The sequence below is a fragment of the Canis lupus genome, chromosome 8 (genome assembly GCF_048164855.1).
Source record: "Canis lupus baileyi chromosome 8, mCanLup2.hap1, whole genome shotgun sequence".
NCBI lineage: Eukaryota > Metazoa > Chordata > Mammalia > Carnivora > Canidae > Canis > Canis lupus.
In genome coordinates this window covers 38,768,124-38,787,587 of record NC_132845.1, presented here as the reverse complement: position 1 = coordinate 38,787,587, position 19,464 = coordinate 38,768,124, and the positions used below count along the sequence as shown (strand labels likewise).

Here is a 19,464-nt window from a genome sequence, read left to right as displayed (position 1 = left end):
ACTACGACTTCCGGCGGCTCGACGTCAGGGGCGGGATTGGCAGCTTTAGAATCGCTCTATGTTGCAGGTCGCAGTCTGATTGGTTGCTTGCGGCTGTCGCTCACGGTCCTGTTCGGGGCCGGGGGGCCGGGAGCGTATCAGCGGTGAGGGGGGGCGGTACTTCCGTCAGGAAGGCCCAATCGCAGCAGTAGGGCTGTTTCTATAAAGGCTTGAGCCTCGCGCCCTCCCATTCTTTCCCGTGGGCGCCGTGGGTTGAGGTCGTGTCCTCGCTGGGCCCCCAGCCTCCGGCGGTGCCTGGCCTCTCCCGCCCCGGCGGAAGGTGCGAACCCCCCCAGACCTACTTCTCCCTGCAGGTGAGGCCGGGCCGGGCCGGGCCTGCTGTCCCCTATGCCCCTTGGAGCCTGTGATGAGTCGCTTTTTACTTCTGACACCTCGTATGAAAACTGCACGTGCAGTCTGATTATTTTGCAAAACTGAGGCTTCGGGGCGTGCCCCGGGTGACGGGAGGGGGCCGGGGGCGCCTTGTCCGAAAGCCGGGAATGGGCTCTGTCTCCATTTGGACGCTGTCTCTCTCCTTCCAGGGCGGCGGGTGACCCGACTGGAGGCCCTGATCCAGAGTCCAGGTCTGTATCTGAAGTGCGGCAATAAAGGTGGTGAGTCGATGGGCGCGCAGGTGTCTTTATTCTCCTGCGCGTTTGACCCCAGGGGACCGGGTGGGGCACCTGCTCGCCCCTGGGCAGGCATGAGACAGGGCAGAGAGGGATGTGTGTACAGGGACTAATCCAGGCTTGTCTCGAAGGCCAAAAACAACGGGTTTTTGTTGTTCGTTTTGTTTCGCCTGTGGCTTGGGTAGTTCAGGAACTGTTTAATAACTCACTAGCCGGTGCTGGAGTCCTGTTTCTTCCCCGGTGCTCTCTAGACCGCTTTGGGGTTCCAAGCAGCCTAGTGATGGGGGCTGGGGCGGACTCCTGAGTGTTAAAGGCCACCCATACTTTGCTGAGGGGCCTAGGACAGGTTTCTTTCAACAGAAAAGACAAGCAGTCCAGAAAACACAACTTTATTCACTAGAACTGAAAACAAAGGCTCTTATTCTAAAGACTGACTTGAAGATTTCCGTACAAGGTGGAGCGTGCTACCAGCCCCCTGGCTTGCCCTGACTGAGCACAGGCCTCCCCGGGGCTGGCAGTTCTCTCTGACTTTTCTGTGATTTCCCACATGCTGTTCTGTATCACAAAGCCACAACCGTGGCGTTCTTCAAGGTCGTGTGGAAGGAAGACCCGTTGATGTCTGAACCAGAGTCTCCTGGCAGGTGAGCTGGGAGCAGATGGCTCTGGTCCTTGCGGCACAAATGCACGATGCGATGATTTGCGGCGAAGCCTTCTGCCCCAGGCGTGGACAGCAGTCCTGCCTTACCCTGCCTGGGCACGTGCGCAGCTGAAGACCTGGCTTTCTAAGGGGTTAGGCACTCACTGTACACGTGCTGGCACTGGGGTCTGGCTTCGGAGCTGGGCGTGTTTAGGAGGGGGCAGCAGGGCGCCGCGGCTTGGGACTGGCACCCCTCACCGTCTGTGCATGGCGAGCCCCCCCCCCCTCCCCGTACAGAAGACCACGGCTCTTCTGCCCAACCTTGGCCAGGCCCTCGGGCAGCAGCAAGTTAGCGGGGCTGCAGACCTAGTGGCTCCTAGAAGCCCGCTGGGACTGAGGCTCTGAGAAAGGCAAGGCTCGGTCTGTCTGGGAGCCAAGAAACAGACACCCTGGGGTGACTAAACCAGGGGGACCCTGTAGACCCTCCATTCGGCCTTGCAGGGGCCTCCCAGAGGATGTGCAGTGGCATTGCCCAGCCAGGCTTAGGGTCTGCAGCAGGAGGTGCCTTGACCCTCCCTCTTGACGTAGTCGTGCAGCCGGAAGTGGGGTTCACTGGGGGCCTTCATGGAGCGCTGCTTCAACTCCCTGTGGGGTGGGGGTGACCGTGGAACAGAGAAGCCTCTACCCCAACAAGGGGTCCGGGTCTGAGGGCTCCTGCTGAGTGCCAGGACTTACTTTGCTATGGCTGTGAAGGCCAAGTCCACGTTGAGGCCTGTCTTGGCGCTGGTCTCCATGAAGGGCAGCCCGTACTCCTGCAAACAGCCGCTGCCAGCCTGGTGGGGACAGCCCCAGGGACAGACACCCCCGGCCACCCACCTACCCTGGCTCACCTTGGCTAGCTTCTCCCCATCCTTCCTCTTCACGACACGCTCCTGGGCAGAGTCCACCTGGCACAGGGGTTTTGGTGAGAGCTGACCCAGGGCTTCCCTCTTCTCCCCACACCTGCCCTGTAGAGCCAGGGTGGAGACGACAGGCTGGGGTGCTCACCTTGTTGCCCAGCAGCATGAGCACCACATTATGCTGGGCATACTCTTGGATCTCGGTCAGCCAGGCCTGTGGGGGAAAAGCTAAGACCAGCCCAGAGGCTGGCACTTGTCCCTTGTCCCTCCAGGCTGTGCTGCAGAGTGCCTGTTAGGCTCAGACTAACAGGCCAGGCACCACTGACAAAGACCTTACTACCCAAGGTGCTGGACTGATGGAGCTGGAAGGTCCCCAGACCCCATTCAGCCTACATAGGGACCCTGAGCCACCAGGGGGGCCAGCTTTCCCCACTGTCCCCAGGATCCTCAGCCTCTGCCCGCCCCCAGGAAGGAAACCACTGACCTGGATATTGTCAAAGGAGGCCTTGTTGGTGACATCATAGAGCAGCAGCAGTGCTGGGGGCAGAGAACCAGTGAGGACATCTCCAGGGCACACAGCGGCTTCCTGTCACCCAAACCCTCGTGCATCACAGCCTCCACACTTCCTGCCATGCTCAATCCCAGGGTACCTTTCTTTTTTTTTTTTTATTCTTTTTTTTATAAGATTTATGTATTCATGAGAGACCCAGGCAGAAGGAAAAGCAGGCTCCTCATAGGGAGCCCAGTGCAGGACCCGGTCCCAGATTCCAGGATCCCAACCTGAGCCAAAGGCAGGCATCCAAACGCTGAGCCACCCGGGCATCCCAAGGGCACCTTCCTCTGAGCAGAAGCCAGGGGAGCAGGGTGCCCACAGAGCATAGCCTCTGATTCCCCCAGGGCTGGCATCCCACGCCCACAGGCTCACCATGGGCGTCGCGGTAGTAGGCGTGGGTGACGCTGCGGAACCGCTCCTGGCCAGCTGTGTCCCAGATCTGCAGCGACAGGCACATCCAGGAGTCTGGGCTGCCAGTGTCTCCTTGGTGTTCCTACCTACCCTCACCCCCACCCCCATCTCTCACCTGCAGCTTCACCTTCACGCCATCCACATCCAAAACTTTGTTCTGAAAGACAACCAGCCAGCTCCACTGAGCCAAGCCGCCAGCACTGCCCCAGGCAGCAGCTGGGGACAGGGCCCCCGCGGTGGGGGAGACCAGCAGGCTGGGACGGAGCCTGAGATTGAGGGGCCCACTCTAATCCTGTCTGCCCCTCAGCTGGCTGGGTTCTCCCATTGGACTCCTTTGCCTCCCTGTACTTACAAATAAGCCTTTCCCTTGAACCCAAGTCTTGAGATCCAGCTCTCCCCACCCTCACTCCACCCCTGCAGCTCCTACACTTCCCCCTGGTGAGCCCCTTCTGGTGCCCAGGGCCTGGAGGATGCCTGGGCCCCTCCCACTCTGACTGCCATCCTAATGGACTTGGAGGTGGTTGCCCTTCATGGCCAGCTATCTGGGCCAGGTGTGCTTTCTCTGCCCACCTCTGAAGCCTGGCACACGGCCCCACCAGCTCTACCGCCTTTATAGGCCCTTTGCCACCACCCATCTCAGTCACCGAGTCCTGTTGGTCTGGCCCAGCCACCCACCTTTTGCCAACCACATCCACTCCCTATACCCTGGCAGACCACAGCCCCCTTGATGGGCCATCAGCTCCTCACAGCTCTACATATGCTGCTCCTTTTGCTCAGTCACCCAGAGCAACTTCATCTAAAGTTACTGTGGTGTAACTCCAGGCCCATTACTAACGTGGGGCTCAGTTTCCCCATCCACAAATGGGGGTTTCAATGGCTTTATGAGCAAGTATGCGCAGAACATTGAGAACTATATCTGGCCTAGGATGAGAGCTGTTCTAATTTAAAAGCCTCTTGGGATGCCTGAGCAGCTCAGCAGTTGAGCATCTGTCTTCAGCTCCAGGCGTGAACCCCCATCCTGGAATCAAGTCCCGCGTGGGGCTCCCTGTGGAGAACCTGCTTTTCCCTCTGCCTGTGTCTCCGCTTCACTGTCTCACAAATGAATACAAACCTTAAAATAAAGGCCTCTCTTCCCCGGGGGAGAGCAGCACCCTGAGGACAGGGCCCAGCGCAGTAACCACAGAGCCCGAAACTGGTATGCAGTGAGTGCTCCTTGTTTGCTGGCTGGTCATGGTCCCTCACTAGGCCCTCCCAGCTCAGGGCTAGTGGCAGGGAGTGGCCCAACCCCACGGTTCCCATCTGCTGTGGTGGGGGTGGGGGCCTGCTAACCCCCAGCGGAGGCTCCTGGCAGCTGGAACGGCACCACCTCCCTCTTCCCCAATCTCCTGCTGTCAGGGTGCTTCTAGGTCTCCCAGGAACCAGTGGCACAGCCATCTGCCAGGCTGAGGAGGCTGGGGAGGACACCAGCCTTCACTGGCACCTTTGAGCAGGGGTGTGAACTGAGCGGCCTCACCTCCCTCAGAGCCAAGAGGGAGGTTAGAGGGGGGAGGTGGGGCCAGCACAGGCAAAGGGTCACCTGTCCACACCCCACACTGTGCCTCTCGGACACCTGACCCCTTACTAAATCTCAAAAGACTTGAGAGGACCTGGGCCCCCAAGCAGGGTAAATGGCCCCCAGACGGGTGGGAGCCCCTTTTCCGTTCCTAGGATGGGCCTCCCTCCCAGCCTCCCGCCAACTGGGTCTAATTAAAGGGTGAGAAAAATGCAAATTTGGGATTTGTCTAGAACATACCAGCACCTTGGCAAGGCACTCAGAATTCAGACTTGGTGGGTAGAGGTGGGGGCTCATGCTGGAGCCCCACAGGCCTAAGGCTATTGCCCTCATCATTCCTTGCCGACCCCACAGGCTGTTAGGGTGTCGGAGTGTGGGGAGCCCTGAAACCCAGGGACACAGCCCTCCTGTTGGGGGCAGTATGGGAGGGGGCTCTGGCAGGGGAAACAGCCAGGTGGCAGCACTTCCTGTGAGCCTCCTCGCCCAAGGGCAGGGACCTCCCTCCAGGCATTCCACCTCAACCACCCTGAGCCCAAGAGCCAGGTGGTGCAGGCAGGAGCTGCCCCCGCCATGAGCCTGTGGGTGTCCCAGGGGTGTTGTCAGAACTCCATGAGCTGGTGGCAGGGGCCCAGGGCACAGCTGGGTCAGCTCAGCGCTGAGGACATCAGCCTCTGCTCTCACCCGGAAGTCGATGCCCACGGTGGAGATGAAGGTCCCTGCTAGGAAAGCCCCATCCTTGAAGCGCACGAGCAGACACGTCTTCCCCACGCCTGAGTCCCCCACCAGCATGACCTGGAGCGAGCGGGAGGGTCAGGTGTTAGGGACCGAGGGGCCCAAGGTGCTGGCCCGCCCAGCAGGCTGTCTGCTCTTTCCTGAGCTGGCCTGGGCAGGAGTGGAGAAGTGTCCCAGGCCTGCGGGTCCACAGGAAGGACGTGGGAGCGCTGGGGCAGCCAGGATCCCTGACGGCCTGGGCCTCCAGGTCTACCTCCACAAGGTTCTGTACCTCTCTATCAGTGGGGAACGGGAGCAGCTGCCTCCCTCCAGGGCCCTACCTAACCTCACCCCCAGGCCCTGGACACCGTGCTTGATCTGGAAGGGGAGCGTTTGGGGCTTGGCGGGGAGCAGAGGCTGGGGGCTGGGGACCTTCTGAGAGGCCTGTGGGGGTCACTGTGCCAGGGGGCTTCTTCTAACCCCAGTAAGACTGGAGGAATTTGCCACGTGAGGTCAGATCTTGGCGTGCGCAGGTGCCCAGGTCGGTCTGGGGACAAGGAGCGGCAATCAGGGCCCCCCTCCTCCACACCTCCCCCAGCCTGTTGTCAAAGGCCCCAAAACCCAAAGACAGTCCCCACAACCCCTCCACAATCCAAAGGCGTCTGCCTAGGCCCGAAGGAGGCCCCAGTGTTGCCCACCAGACTGGCAGACCTCTTCCTAGTCTCCTCCTTCCCCCAAAAAGAGGAGACCTACAGCCCCTGGGGTGAGGGAAGGCAGCATATGGGATACGGTGAGCCGGGGCCCGGGTGGGTGCGGCGGCATAGGGAGCGGGGAGGGAGCCCCGGCCAGGTCCGGGACCCCCTGTCCGGCCGCCAGCTGGGGCGTCAGGGGGCAGGCCTTGCCAGCCGTGGGCTCCCTGAAATCCGGGTCTGACAGCTGTGCTGTACGCGATGCGCTGTGCGGGCTCCTGGCCCAGGACCCGCAGGGCCCTCCGTCCCCTGCCGACCCCTCCGCGCCCCGCTCGGGCCCAGCGCCACCTGCTGCGCTCGCATGGGTGGGGGCCGGCTCACCTTGAAAGCGACGTCGTAGAAGTCGCCGCCGCCCAGCGAGGGCCGGGCGGGCGGCGGGGGCCCGATGGGGCGCGCCGGCCGGGACCCGTTGGCGGCGAGCGGCGCGGAGGCAGCGGGCGCGCTGGCCCCCTTGCTCCTGGGGGTCTTCTTCCTGGACATAGCGGGCGGGCGCTCAGGGAGCTCCCGCTGCAGCCGCCGCGTCCCGGGCCGCCCTGCTCCCCGCGCCCGCCGAGCGCAACCCGGACCCGAGCCCGTCCCTCGGCAGCGACCGCGGCGGCATCGCGGGCGCCCGGCTCCCCGCGCCCGCAGCCCCGCCCCCGCGCCCGCGCCGCAGCCACTCAGGCCCGGCCTCCCGCCGCCTCCGCCAATGGGCGCGCGGGGGCGGGCGCATGTAAATGAGCAGGCTGCCCGGGGGCGGGGTCACGGGGCCGGGGCACTGCCCCAGGTGCGCGGGGTGGGGAGCCTCTGCCCTTGGCTCAGCGGCCCCCTCCCTGCACTGTCCCAGGCCCAGGGGCCATCCCGGGATGGCCCCTGGGCCTGGGACGGCGGCGCTGAGGCAGTGGGACTGCGTGGGGGCGGACACCTGGGGGTTCTGTCCCTTCTCAGCCAGAGACGCTACCTGGCCTGCTGTGCCCCCACTCCTCCCTGTAGGGCAGGAAGCAAACTGGGTGCTCCCGGCGCTCGGCTCAGCTGACAGCTGGTTACCAGAGTTGGGACAAGCCAGCACCCGAGAGCCGCAGGCCGCTCTTCCCCCAAGCTGCCCACCGAGCTGAAGCCCCAGGATCCTCGGGTGAAGGGAAATCCAAGTTACAGCCACATCGCGCCCTCTGAGGGGCCGCTCCCGTGGAGCTGTGCCCTTGGGGGTCTGGGAGGAGGAGGAGGAGGCGATAGGCCCCGCCCCAGGATGTGGCTAGCCCCTTGACCTTCTGGTGCCCGTTCTGGCCCCGAGGAGGCCAGGTGCTGACTGTCCGAACCCCATGCTGGTCCCTGGCTGACCAGTCTCCATAGCCTGACACCTCCCCTGGACTGTCTGTCTCCACCCACGGGCCTCTGGGTCTGGAGAATAAGGCTGAGAGGTCCTGGAACACCGGGAGTGGTGAGCCTAGACGCCCCGGGGCAGCAGGTGTAGGCGCTTCTGGGCAGCGCTGGGATCAGCCTCTGCTGCACGCTCCTCTGGCAGCCGGAGGGATGGGCTGGCTGTGCCCCCAAGATATGACACCTGTCACATGAGCCCTCTCAGAGGCCTGAGCCCTCTCCCTAGCATTCCCAGAGCCGAAATAACGATAATGGAAATGGATGGAAGCTGGGGCTTCTAGGGCTCAGGGTCTGGCGGGGCCCTGTTTGGGATGGGCCGTGGGAAGTTGGCCTTTCTTGCGTATCACTGTGTGTCAGGCACAAGTCTTCCTCAAAAGCACCGTGTGAGGTGGGTGGTGCTGTGATCCCAGGATCAGGTGGGGAAACTGATGCCCAGAGAGGGGATGGGAGCTGTCCAAGGTCACCAGGCTAGAAAGTGACAGAGCCGGGATTTGTACCTGGGAACTCGCTCCAGAGAACATGAACTTCCCTGGCAGGGCCGGCCCGGGAGTCCTCAGGAGCTGGGAGACAAACCTGAGGAAGCCTTCTGAGGACCCCCTGGCCTCCTTTCTTGTCTCCTCTGACCCCCACCGCCTTCCTGGCCAATGCCCACTTGTGTGGGTAGAGGGCCTGGGGGTGGGGGTGTTGAGCTCCCACTGCCGGGGCCCCGGGAACTCCAGGTGTCCTATGCTCCAAAAGGCCAATTTCAGGGTGGTTGGCCCAGGGTCTCAGCCAGTACCCCCTGACCCCACGTCCTAGGCATTGGGCTCCCTACTTCCCCCTGCCCAAGGGAAACCAGAAGGAGTTTGAGTGCTCTAGGGGTGGGGGCTATAGGAAGGCAGCCTCCGTCAAGGGTGAGGGCTAGTGCTAATGGGGTGACCAGGAAGAGAGGAGGAGACAGGCATTTCAGAGACCATGGAGAGCCAGGAGAGGAGGGAAGCTGAGCAGCAGAGGAGAAATACTCAAACTCAAAACCTTTGAAACTAGGAGAATACATGAAAAAACCTAGGTCTCTGATTTCTATCAAAAAAAGAGAGTTCAAAAAAAATTTAAAAAGAGAGAGAGAGAGTTCTAGGTCCCTGGATCATGGCATTCCTTTTGCCTCTCTTGCCTTCCAGCACTCCTCCTAATCTTTGATCATTATGTCCCTTGCTTTCTCTGTTTGCCATCTGTCTCAGTCTCAGGAGTGTAAGTTCTCTGGGTACAGGAAGCAGCTTGTATTGGTCACTGCCATATCCCTGGCAGCTGGCTCCAGGCCTCAATAAACTTACTAAATTGGTGAAAGAAATATGAGTTAGAAATGGGCCCCACTTCAGGAGGACACGTCATTGCTCACACAAGGATGAGGCCGAATGTGCTGCAATGTGCAGTGAGGCAAGGCCTGTATAATCAGGTACTGAGAGCAGGTCTTTGGGGAGGAGGGGCATTTGTTCTGGGCTTTGAAGGTTGAACAGGAGTCCAACAGAAGAAGAGGAAGAGAAACTTGCAAGCTCCCAGTGACAGTAAGTGGGCATTTTGAGCGGAAGAGGCCAAACTGTGGTCCAGTTGTGTGGAGGAAATCCAGCCGGTAACACAGGAGAGGGCTAAAGTATAAAGTGAATTTGAACGTATAGCTTAGGCGCTTGGAAATTATTCGGCGAGAAGTAGGGAGCCATACATGGTTCCTGAGCAAAGCAACAGAGGGCCCTGTTACAGGAGTACAGAGGGTGCAGAGCAGTGGATGCGTGGTGCAGGCTATAGACAGGAGATGAGTAGGAGGGGGTGACAGTCACCGAGGTGGGGGGGATGGGGACAGAGGAGACCTCCAAGAAATACAGACTCTGCAGGCCTGGAGGTGAGGCAAGAAAGTCAGAGCCCATGGGGCAGAGACAGTGGAGTGCCCAGGCACACGAAGGACGGCAAGTTCTTTGCTGCCCCTCCCAATCAAGCAGGAGGCCTCTGTCCCCTGCCTTTGGCTCTGTGACTGTTCTGACCAACACATACAGCAGAAGTGACCCCGTGTCCATTTCTGGACCTGGACCTCAGAGACTGGCAATTCCTTCTTGTCTCCTGAACACGCATTCTGGGAGCCCTGCTGCCACACTGAGGAAAAGCCCAAGAAGCCTCATGAAGAATCTCAGGTGGAGAGGAGCCCGCGAGCCGCCTATGGAGTCAGGAAGTCACGCTGGCCTGGGCACTCTGGTTCCGGGGGGATTCCATACTGTCCCCGCCGAGCCCAGCCCGAACTGCAGATTCGGGAGCATTGGGGGGATTTTTTTTTGTTTACACAGCAATAGACAATGAGGACAGGCTGCCGGCTGAGGGGAGGGAAAGGGCCAGCTTGGTGGGAAAGGTCAGGAGGGTGGCCTTGGCTAGACCCCGGATGCCCAGATGGCTGGGCTGAGCTAGAGTGCTGGGGGGGGGGCGGGGTACCTGCAGCCCCCAACCCTTCTGGCATAGGGTCGGCCTGCGCCTGTGTCTCTGTGAGGAGATAGAGCAACCCCAGATCCGTTCCAGCCTCACTCTGGATCCTCACCCCAGCACCCTCTGGTGCCCTGGTTCCCAGGGCCCCCGGCCCTGCCCGCTGCCCTCTGACTTGCCCTTGTGGGTGTCTGGCCCCTTTGTCCTGGAGTGACGCGTGTCATGAGTCCCCAGACACGACAACCGTCTGGGACCTACAGCCTGAGGCTGTCTCTCCAGAGCCCCATTTTCCATGACGGCCAGTTTTGCCCCCACATTGCGCTAACCCACAGACCCCAGGCAGGAGCAAGAGCCCTCATTGAGCTTCCAGGCTCTACTTGAGCCCCCTCCTCAGACCCAGGCAGGGAGCCTTCCCGGCTCCTCCCGCCCCCACTCCTGTGGGTGCTCCACTCGTGTGGGTGCTCAGGGCTTCCGAGGACAGCACCCATCCTGCCTGTGCCTGCCTCCACCAGGCACGGAGAGGGCTCTAGGTGAGCAGGACAGGGCCAGGCTGGACTTTAGGGTCGGTCAGTAAAGACTGGGGGAGCGGCAAGGCTGCCAAGTCCTGTGACCCCAGAGCACCTCCCAAAAGTCAGTCCCAGGGGATTCAGCCCTCTGCAGTCTTGGGGTGGGGGAAACCCTGGCTGGGGATGGTGCCAGCAGGCAGAGGCCCCAACTAGATACCCGTGGGACCCAGGGAATGTGGCATCTCTGGACCTGCTCCCTTCTCCCCAAAACGAGTGGGCGGGAGGAGCTGATCCCTGAGGTCCCTTCCAGCTCCAACACCTTGTGTTCTATGAAATCCACGTGAACGTTGCTATGGAGACGGCAGCACCGAGCGGGAGCAGCTCTGCATTGGACCTCCACCCAGAAGGGAGAGGAGGGAGTCACCCCAGGAAGCAGCGATGTCAGAGGCGGCTCGCCCCTCCCACCTGGGGTGTACCGGGGCCACATTGAGCACCCAGCTCCTGCGAGGGCACACCCACCCCAGCCGCACACCTTTGCTGCACCCAGGCCATGGGGGGCAGGTGGTAAGGGCTGAGGGGCGGCCCTGCCCCGTGGGGGAGGGACTGCGGTGTGAGAGCGGGAGACTTTCCTTCCCACCCCAGCTCAGGTACTCGCGCCTGAGTGCTCCTGGTGGTCTCAGGATGCAAGGTGTGCCGGCCATAGAGCCCAGCAGGGGTGAGGGGTGGGGGGCTGCTCCCCAGTCTAGACTCTACACTGAGGCCCCAGGTAGGCGAGACCTCTGGCTGGAGGAGCACAGAGCAGCCCAGCTGCCCTCTGGCTCCAGGCTCTCCCGGCAGCTTTGAGGGCCCCGCAGGGGAGGCACAGGTGTAAAGGGATAAAACGGATGCCCGCGTAGCCCTGACAACCACTGGAGTCCCAGCCCTGGCTGGCCCTGCCAAGGGCCAAGCGCTCTGCTTGCTGCCTCTCCTTTTTTTCCTTAATTATGAAAGGGATATATGATTTTTGTGGTCACGGCAACAACAGAAGGTAAAAGCAAGGATAAAAGTTCCTGTTCCCCGCAGACCCTGTCCCTTGGGGGTAACCGTTATTCAGTTTGGAAGTGGTGACCGTACGAGTCTCCTGTGGCCGCTGTAACAAATATCTACTACGACAAACACGGTGCCACCACCAAACAGCCCAAATGTAATATCCTACATGCACGAGGCCTCGGGGTAAAATGAGGCTTCTGAGGCTGAAGCAAGTCTGGTTCCTTCTGGGGAGAATCGTTGCCTCTTCAGCTTCTGGTGGCTTCCAGCTTCCCTTGGCACATGGCCACATCCTTCCAGCTTCCCTTCCAGAGTCACTTGAACTTCTCTCCTGCCATGCAGATCTCCCCTTCTAGGGACACTTGTGATCACATTTCGCCCCCCCCCCCGCCCCCCGCCACCGTATCATCCAGGATAATCCCTCATCTCAAGACCCTTAGTTGAATCACAACTGCACGGTCTCTTGCCAGGCAAGGTCACATTCCCAGATTCTGGGGATTAGGATCTGAATCTCTCTGGGATCTGCTGTTTAGCTTTCTAAGCACCATCCAAGTTTTGTATTTTGGGATTTTGTTTGAAACAAAGGCTCTTGGCTGAGACAGACCTAAAAATCACTGGACGATGGATTCCTTTTTTTTGCTGTGCTATCTTTATCCAGTTTGTTTAGACATGCAAATTATGCTTTACTAATTACAGTGCTCTATGCATACGTTTGCATAAAACATACTGAGATGTGACCATGCCCTCTAAAATATAAAATCACCGTTATCTGATCTTTGCACATTCGATAGGATTCTCCCATAAGCAGATCTGGATCAAGTGTCTTTTCCTGGCATGGCTCTGATACATTTTCAATCTCTTCCTTTATGATTGGTCTATTTGAGCTTTTTATTTCTGCTTGAGTCAGTTTTAACAGTTTGTCTTGTTCTAACCTATAACGACCCTGTCTAGATGTCAAAACTTTGCAAACAATTGCACATTTTTTTTAATTGCACATTTTTTTGGTCATTTTTAACTTTTTCTGTGAATAAACCTGTGTTCTCAACATTAATGGTCTGTATTTTATTTTTATCTCTCAGTGACACTTGCCAGCCGGCTCTTTTTTATTTTATTTTATTTTTTTTAAAAGATTTTATTTATTCAAGAGAGAGAGAGAGAGAGGCAGAGACACAGGCAGAGGGAGAAGCAGGCTCCACACAGGGAGCCCAATGTGGGACTCGATTTCAGGACCCCAGGGTCATACCCTGAGCCGAAGGCAGACACTCAACTGCTGAGCCCCCCAGGCGTCCCTAAAAATAGCTCTTGATTGTATTAATCTATTCTACTCTTTCTTTTATTTTTTTTTAATTTTTTTTAAATTTTTATTTATTTATGATAGTCACAGAGAGAGAGAGAGAGAGGCAGAGACATAGGCAGAGGGAGAAGCAGGCTCCATGCACTGGGAGCCCGATGTGGGATTCGATCCCGGGTCTCCAGAATCGTGCCCTGGGCCAAAGGCAGGCGCCAAACCGCTGCGCCACCCAGGGATCCCTACTCTTTCTTTTAAAATAACTAATTTATGCTAGTGGGGTGCCTGGCTGGCTCAGTTCGGGGACTGTGGGACTCTTGATTGCGGGGTTGTGAGTCTAAGCCCTACGTTGTGTATTGAGATTACTGGAATAAAACTTAAAAAAATAAAGTGTATAATTTGATAAGTTTTTACATATGCATGCACTTTTGAAATACACTTAAAAATAAAATAACTAGGGCAGCCCTGGTGGCTCAGTGGTTTAGCGCCGCCTTCAGCCCAGGGCCTGATCTTGGAGACCGGGGATCGAGTCCCACGTCAGGCTCCCTGCATGGAGCCTGCTTCTCCCTTTGCCTGTGACTCTGCCTGTGTCTCTACCTCTGTCTCTCTGTCTCTCTCTCTCTGTGTATCTCTCATAAATAAATAAATAAAATCTTTAAAAAAATAAAATAAAATAACTAATATATGCCCTTAGATTTCTAATTTCCTTCTTTTTACTTTGTTTTGGTTTATTTTATAGTTGTTTTTCTAGAATGTTGATGTGAATGCTTAATTTATATACTAATTTGATTTTTTATGCTTAATAATAGAAACGTAATGTTATCAGTTTCTCTCCATGTATAACTTTGCATCCCCCAGATTTGGTAAGATATATGCTCATTACTATCCATTTCTATACAATCTGATTTTAATTTTGATTTTTTTTGCCCAAGCATTACTTAAAAGAGGATATTTCAATTTCCATATGATCAGATTTCTAAAATGAGCTTCATTGAGGCATAATTTAGGTACAATAACATTCATAAATTTTAACTATACAAATTGGTGAGCATTGACAAATAGTCATTTAACCACCACCATACTTGTAATATAAAACCTTTTTATTACCCCCAAAACTCTCTCATCCCCTTTGTGGTAATTCCTTTTTCCCCACCTCTTGTTCCTGGTTACCATTAATCTGCTTTTTTGTCACGATAAGTGTTTAGATATTTAAGAAACAACTTTATCGAGATCTAGTTGATATCCAGTCACCGCACATATTTAAAGCATACAATTTGAAGAGCCCCTGGCTCGCTCAGTTGGAAGAGCATGTGACTTTTTTTTATTTTAAATATTTTTATTTATTTATTCATGACAGAGAGAGAGAGAGAGAGAGAGAGAGGCAGAGACACAGGCAGGGGGAGAAGCAGGCTCCATGCAGGGAGCCCGATGTGGGACTCATCCGGGATCCGAGGATCACACCCTGGGCTGAAGGTGGCGCTAAACCGCTGGGCCATCAGAGCTGACTTTTTTTGTTGTTTAAGATTTTATTTATTTATTCATGAGAGACACAGAGAGAGGCAGAGACACAGGCAGAGAGAGAGAACCGGGCTGCCCCGGCTGCCTCATTTAGTAGAGGGAATAGGACTAGTAGCCAGCTCCTGGAGTTGTGAAGACTCAGAGGGATAAGGCAGCGAAGGAAAGATGGAGAAGTGCATGATGTGCGTTTCCTCCTCCCATCTCTCAGGAAGCTGCCGCCACTGACCTCTCCCTGTGCTCTCTCTGGCTCACCCTCCTCTCCCTCTCTGCTGGCACTCCTCCCCCAGCCGGGAGACCCATTCAAGTCTCCTCTATGTGAAGGAAAAACCTTTGCCACTGCTCTGTGCACCTCTTTCCTCTCACATCTAAGCTTCTGGAAATAACGGGCCTCATGCCACGTCTACACTCCCCCACTTGCCACCAAGCTGCTAGCATCTGGCTTCCTGTCTAACCCCTCCTCCAGGTGCCCTCGGTAAAGACCACGGGGGAACACCACGCCTTGAGCTTTGTGCGGGTTGACACGGCAGGAGCAAGGGACAGGACGACCCCGAGGAGTAGGGGCACTGACGTACATGGGGGCACATGTTCTGCCCGCAGTAGATAGCTCATAAATATGTGTCACCTGAATGTGTGATGCAAATCGGCACATGGCATGGAGCCTGGGGAAGCTTCCTGGAGGAGGAGGCACTTGCTGACCCTGCAAGCATAAGAAATCATGGAGGTGGGATGGGAAAGCGTTCCAGACAAAAGGAACAACGTGGAGAAAGGCTAGGAGGTGGGAGGTCATAGAGAGTTCTAGAGGCCCCAAGGCGGGGGGGACACGTGGGCCTGTGCAGTGAGGGAGGACCACGGAGGGTTGTGCGGCTGCACCATCCCCAGCCCCTGCCCTGTTCCTGTAGCCCAAGCCCTGCTGGCTTCTCCCCTGTAGCCTCTCCCTTGACATCCACACACTGTGCCTCAGTTTCCTCCTATTTCTGGGGGGCTCTCACTCAGACTCCAAGGCTTCTTTCTTTTCCTTTAGGATGGGGTTCCGTGCCTCTGGAGTTTTACATCTGCCCCAAGTCTGCTCACCCCCTCCCAGCTTCACACCAGGCCTCCAGTTGCACTCTGGGCATGTTCCCGAGTGGGCTATGGCCGCATGCGTGCAGAACCTCCTCCTCACCTTCCCCTCCACACCCCTCCTCCCCAAGGGCATCTCCACCCAGCAAACAGCTTCTCCATCGACCCCAGCACCCAAACCCCAGGTACGGCACCCTCTGAGCCTCCTTCTCTCCCCAGTCCCAGGGCTCCTCCCTCCCTTCCCCTGCCTTATCCCATCAATCCCACCTGGACTTAGACCTCACACCAATTTTTTCCAAACTGGGTTCCCAAGCACTCCTGTGACTGTACACAAAGTTTCCTGAAGCCCTTGGGGCTCGAAGGCTCTAGGGTCCCTCCCTCTTCCCCACTCGTGTCTAACCTAAGTCCTTCTCCCTACTCAGGAGGAAATTGGCCCAAGACACTCAGAGTTGGAGACAAAGGGCTTTGTGGGAGTAGAGCCCTGAGAAGACCACACTGCCGGAGCTGGACTACACCCGCCAGGTCACTTGGAGATGTTCTGCTTCTTCCTGGGTCATTGGACTGCCAGGACATGGCAAGCTACCTGTTCCTTGTTCATCCCTGGCCATCTGCCTGCACAGGGCGCCCACTTGTTTTTCCCTGGATCTTTCCTGAGAGCTGGCTCTGCGCTGGATGTGATCCTCCCTCAGCCCTAAGACATTGGCTTGCTATTTCTATCACACAGATGAGCACAGTGAGGGATCTGGGTGCCCCTTCATGCCTGGGTGAATAGCAGAGCTGCAGGATGTCCCACAGTGACCCTGCTTGGACTCTCCCAGTGAGAGGTAGCAGGACATGGGCCAAGCGCTTGTGGGTTTAGTTGTTTCCAGCTGGTTTAAGCAGAGAGAACACAGAAAGGAAGTAGTGCAGCCTTGGGATGCAGCCTGCCCCTGGGTCTCAGGACAGTGGACAGGAGCCTTGCCCATGTGCGAGTCTGGGGACTTCTCCCTGAGACCACTGGCCAGCCTAGGTTAGGCATCCATCCACCAGTGGCCCAACAGTAGAACAATTTTATTACTTTTTCATTAAAAGTTGAGATACAATTTACAGGGCAGGGGATCCCTGGGTGGTTCAGCAGTTTAGCACCTGCCTTTGGTCCAGGGCCTGTTCCTGGAGCCCCAGGACCGAGTCCCACGTCAGGCTCCCTGCATGGAACCTGCTTCTCCCTCTACCTGTGTCTGCCTCTCTCTCTCTCTCTGTCTCTATGAATAAATAAATAAAATCTTAAAAAAAAAAAAAAAAAAAAGAGAGAGATACGGGCAGCCCTGGTGGCGCAGCGGTTTAGCGCCGCCTGCAGCCCGGGGTGTGATCCTGGAGACCTGGGATCAAGTCCCACGTCAGGTTTCCTGCATGGAGCCTACTTCTCCCTCTGCCTGTGTTTCTGCCTCTCTCTCTCTGAATAAATAAATAAATAAATCTTAAAAAAATAAAAAATAAATAAAAAAGAGATACAATTTACATAGCATAACATTCACCCTTTTAAGAGCCCAATTCTATTAAATTTTTAGTATATTTACCAAGCTGTGCAACCACTGCCACTACCTAATTCCAGAACGTTCTCACCATCCCAGAAGCAAACCCCATATCCATTAGCAGTTATCCATTCCCCGTCTCCCGCCCTGGGAGCCACTAGAGTGCTTCATTTTTAGGTTTGGAGGGACGCGCGTGCCCTGGCTGCAGGGGGGCGGCGACGGGGATGCTGCGCTTGGTCGGCGGAGGGGCACCTGGGGCGTCGCCCTGTGACAGCGGGCACTGGCCACCGCGGCCCGGAAGACTGCGGAGCCCGAGCGGCACGGAGGCCGCGGGGTCATCACCGCTAGTGCTTGCCCAGCCGCGACGTGGACCACTGCGGGGGCTGCGGGGCGCCGGCACCGGGGGGAGCGGGGTGCAGTTGCGCGGAGGCCCCGCCCCCCGCGGGACCAGAGCCCGCGGCCCCGCGACGTCCCGCCCACACCCTGAGCGGGGGAGGGGGCGTGGCCCGAGGACGCCCCGCCCCCGCGGGAGCCCTGCAGAGTGAGGGGCGGGGCCTGAGGACGCCCCGCCCCCGAGACCGCCCTGCATGGCGAGGGCGGGGCCTACTGTCGCCCCGCCCGCGCGCGCCGCCCCGCCCCGCGCCGCTCGGGCTGGGGGGCAGGAGGAGGAGGAGGAGGGGCGGCGGCGGCCGGCCCGCACTGCAGCGCGAGCGCGCTACCGGCCGGCCGTGGACGCAGAGCGCGGCCGGGCCCGAGCGCCGAGCGGGCGTAGCGCGAGCAGACAGGCCGCGGCCGCCGCCGGATCCCGCCCCACGCCCCGCCATGCCGTCCGCGGGCCCGGGCTGAGCCGCCGGCGCCGGGGCGGGCTCGGGGCTCGGGGCTCGGGGGCTCGGGGCCGGGCCGGGGCCATGCACGCGCTGCCCTGACGATGCCGCCCGCCGCGCCCGGCCGCCTGGCGCTCGCCCTGGGCCTGGGCCTGTGGCTCGGGGCGCTGGCGGGGGGCCCCGGGCGCGGCTGCGGCCCGTGCGCGCCCCCCTGCCTGTGCGGCCCTGCGCCCGGCGCCGCCTGCCGCGTCAACTGCTCGGGCGGCGGACTGCGGACGCTCGGACCCGCGCTGCGCATCCCCGCCGCCGCCACCGCGCTGTGAGTAGCCCGCCGCCCCGCGCCCGGCCGGCGGTTGCCATGGCGCCGCGGGGACTCGGGGGCGCCCGGGGGTGGGGGGCTCGGCGCGCCTGCACCCTGCGCTCCGGGGAGAGGCCCGGCCGGGCAGGCCGCCGGCCTGGCGGGCCTCGCAGGGCGTGGGCGCGTCCCGGCCTCTGCAGGGGAAACGCAGCGCGGGCCAGGCCTCTCCCAGGGCGAGGCTCCAGCGCGGGGAGGTCGGCAGCTAAATAAGGAAAACCCGGGGCCGCGGGCGGCCCTCAGCCCCCCGGGCCGGGGCGAAGCAGAAGGATCCTGGCTTCTCCGAAAGGAGAAAACGTCCCACCTGCTGGGGCTCCGCAGTCGCGAGTTGCAGGGGGACCAAGGGGACGCGGGACAGCGCGCGGGGCAGGGTGGAAGGTGTCCGAGGGGACCGGCCAGCACGGAGCCGCTAATTAAGGCCCAGCCTGGCCTGGGGGGCTGCTCTGTACCCGGGAGCCCTGCCCGAGGGAGCCGGGAGGATGGCAGCTCTGGCTGGGAAGGCTGGGAAGGCTTCCAGGAAGAGGTGTCGGCACAAAGATGTGAAGGATGTGTGAGCCCTGGCGGGACGGAACCGTGTGTGCCAGGCCGGGAGGCTGAACGGGTGGTGTGCGGGTGTAGGGTAGCCCGGTGTGGCAACCACTAGGGAACTGTGAGGAAGTGGGCAGGATGGGAGGTGGGCTGGGCTCATTAAGGGCCTCCGTCTGTCCAGGGCTCTGACATGATCCTGGGGCAAATGGCAGCGGCTTACATGCCAAAGAGCTGTTGTCGGGTGTCCATCTCGGACTTGATAGCGCAGCCTTTGTGGAGAGCTTGCCCTGTGTGAGCCCTGTGCCAAGCTCTGGCTGTGGACTGCGGTGCTTAAAGCCTCTCCTTAAGGCCCTGGGGCAGAGGTACCCCCAAGATTCCTCTTTGACAGATGAGAAAACAGACTCAGGTGGTGTGACTTGCCCACGTAACAAGTAGTGGCCAGCACGTGGCAGAGTGGAGCTTGACTGAGGTGCTCAGGACCCAGAGTTGGAATGGACAGGGTGCATGGGACCGAGACTGGCAGACAGTTGTCTCCAGGCCGGGGGCAGGCTCCGGGCCTGCCAATCTGCATTCCTGTGGCCCGCTTTGGATTTTGTGGGCACTTTCAGGCACCCGAGCCAGGACTCCCTTCCATCCGTGGCCACGTGCTAGATCCACCGGGTAGCATTTAACATCCTGAGGCTTGTTAAATCTGGGGATGTGTTGGGGCACCTGGATGGCTCAGCAGTTAAGCATCTCCCTCCCTCAGGGTGTGACCCGGGGGTCCCAGGATCGAGTCCCACATCGGGGTCCCCACAGGGAGCCTGCTTCTCCCTCTCTCTGTGTCTCTGCCTCTCTCTCATGAATAAATAAATAAAATCTTAAAACAAAAAAA

General features: G+C 58.7%; 2 protein-coding genes, 1 long non-coding RNA gene and 1 other non-coding gene across 15 annotated transcripts in view; 3 read left to right on the top strand and 1 right to left on the bottom strand.

The window, feature by feature from the left end:
* The first annotated feature begins 195 nt into the window (after positions 1 to 195).
* LOC140638282 (uncharacterized) lies at positions 196 to 16,865 on the top strand. Its single transcript, XR_012035391.1, has 3 exons — positions 196 to 353; positions 582 to 623; positions 15,795 to 16,865. It is a non-coding gene; the product is annotated as an uncharacterized lncRNA (long non-coding RNA).
* On the top strand, positions 399 to 482 carry LOC140639236 (small nucleolar RNA SNORD60). The gene has a single exon (XR_012036028.1). It is a non-coding gene; the product is annotated as a small nucleolar RNA SNORD60 (small nucleolar RNA).
* RAB26 (RAB26, member RAS oncogene family) lies at positions 1,042 to 6,791 on the bottom strand. 8 transcript variants are annotated; one of them, XM_072835346.1, is made up of 9 exons: positions 6,502 to 6,783; positions 5,402 to 5,512; positions 3,284 to 3,325; positions 3,130 to 3,196; positions 2,689 to 2,741; positions 2,353 to 2,418; positions 2,196 to 2,252; positions 2,041 to 2,117; positions 1,042 to 1,450 (listed from the first exon to the last, which is right to left on the bottom strand). In XM_072835346.1, the coding sequence occupies exons 1-9, from the start codon at positions 6,658 to 6,660 to the stop codon at positions 1,255 to 1,257; spliced, it is 828 nt and encodes a 275-aa protein (XP_072691447.1). In that variant the 5' UTR covers positions 6,661 to 6,783; the 3' UTR covers positions 1,042 to 1,254. The 8 variants fall into 8 exon arrangements, with proteins under 8 accessions (XP_072691447.1, XP_072691444.1, XP_072691448.1 ...); XM_072835350.1 differs by having other exon boundaries at positions 1,307 to 1,950; positions 6,502 to 6,782; XM_072835343.1 differs by having other exon boundaries at positions 2,041 to 2,252; positions 6,502 to 6,784.
* Positions 16,866 to 17,811: 946 nt separating the features above from the next.
* PKD1 (polycystin 1, transient receptor potential channel interacting) overlaps positions 17,812 to 19,464 on the top strand; it is a 41,726-nt gene continuing 40,073 nt past the window's right edge. For all 5 annotated transcript variants that reach the window (XM_072835322.1, XM_072835321.1, XM_072835320.1 and 2 more), the window contains exon 1: positions 17,812 to 18,026. In XM_072835322.1, coding sequence (XP_072691423.1) covers positions 17,812 to 18,026 — 215 coding nt within the window. The remainder of the gene's footprint in view (positions 18,027 to 19,464) is intronic.

Bases quoted from the DNA above. Each gene is read 5' to 3' on its own strand.
- RAB26 (XM_072835343.1), bottom strand. From the start codon at position 6,660: ATGTCCAGGAAGAAGACCCCCAGGAGCAAGGGGGCCAGCGCGCCCGCT. The intron at 2,253-2,352 runs GTGAGCACCCCA...CCCCTGTGCCAG, and splicing joins TCATGCTGCTGGGCAACAAG to GTGGACTCTGCCCAGGAGCG. The intron at 1,451-2,040 runs GTAAGTCCTGGC...CTAACCCCTTAG, and splicing joins GCCTTCACAGCCATAGCAAA to AAAGCCAGGTCTTCAGCTGC.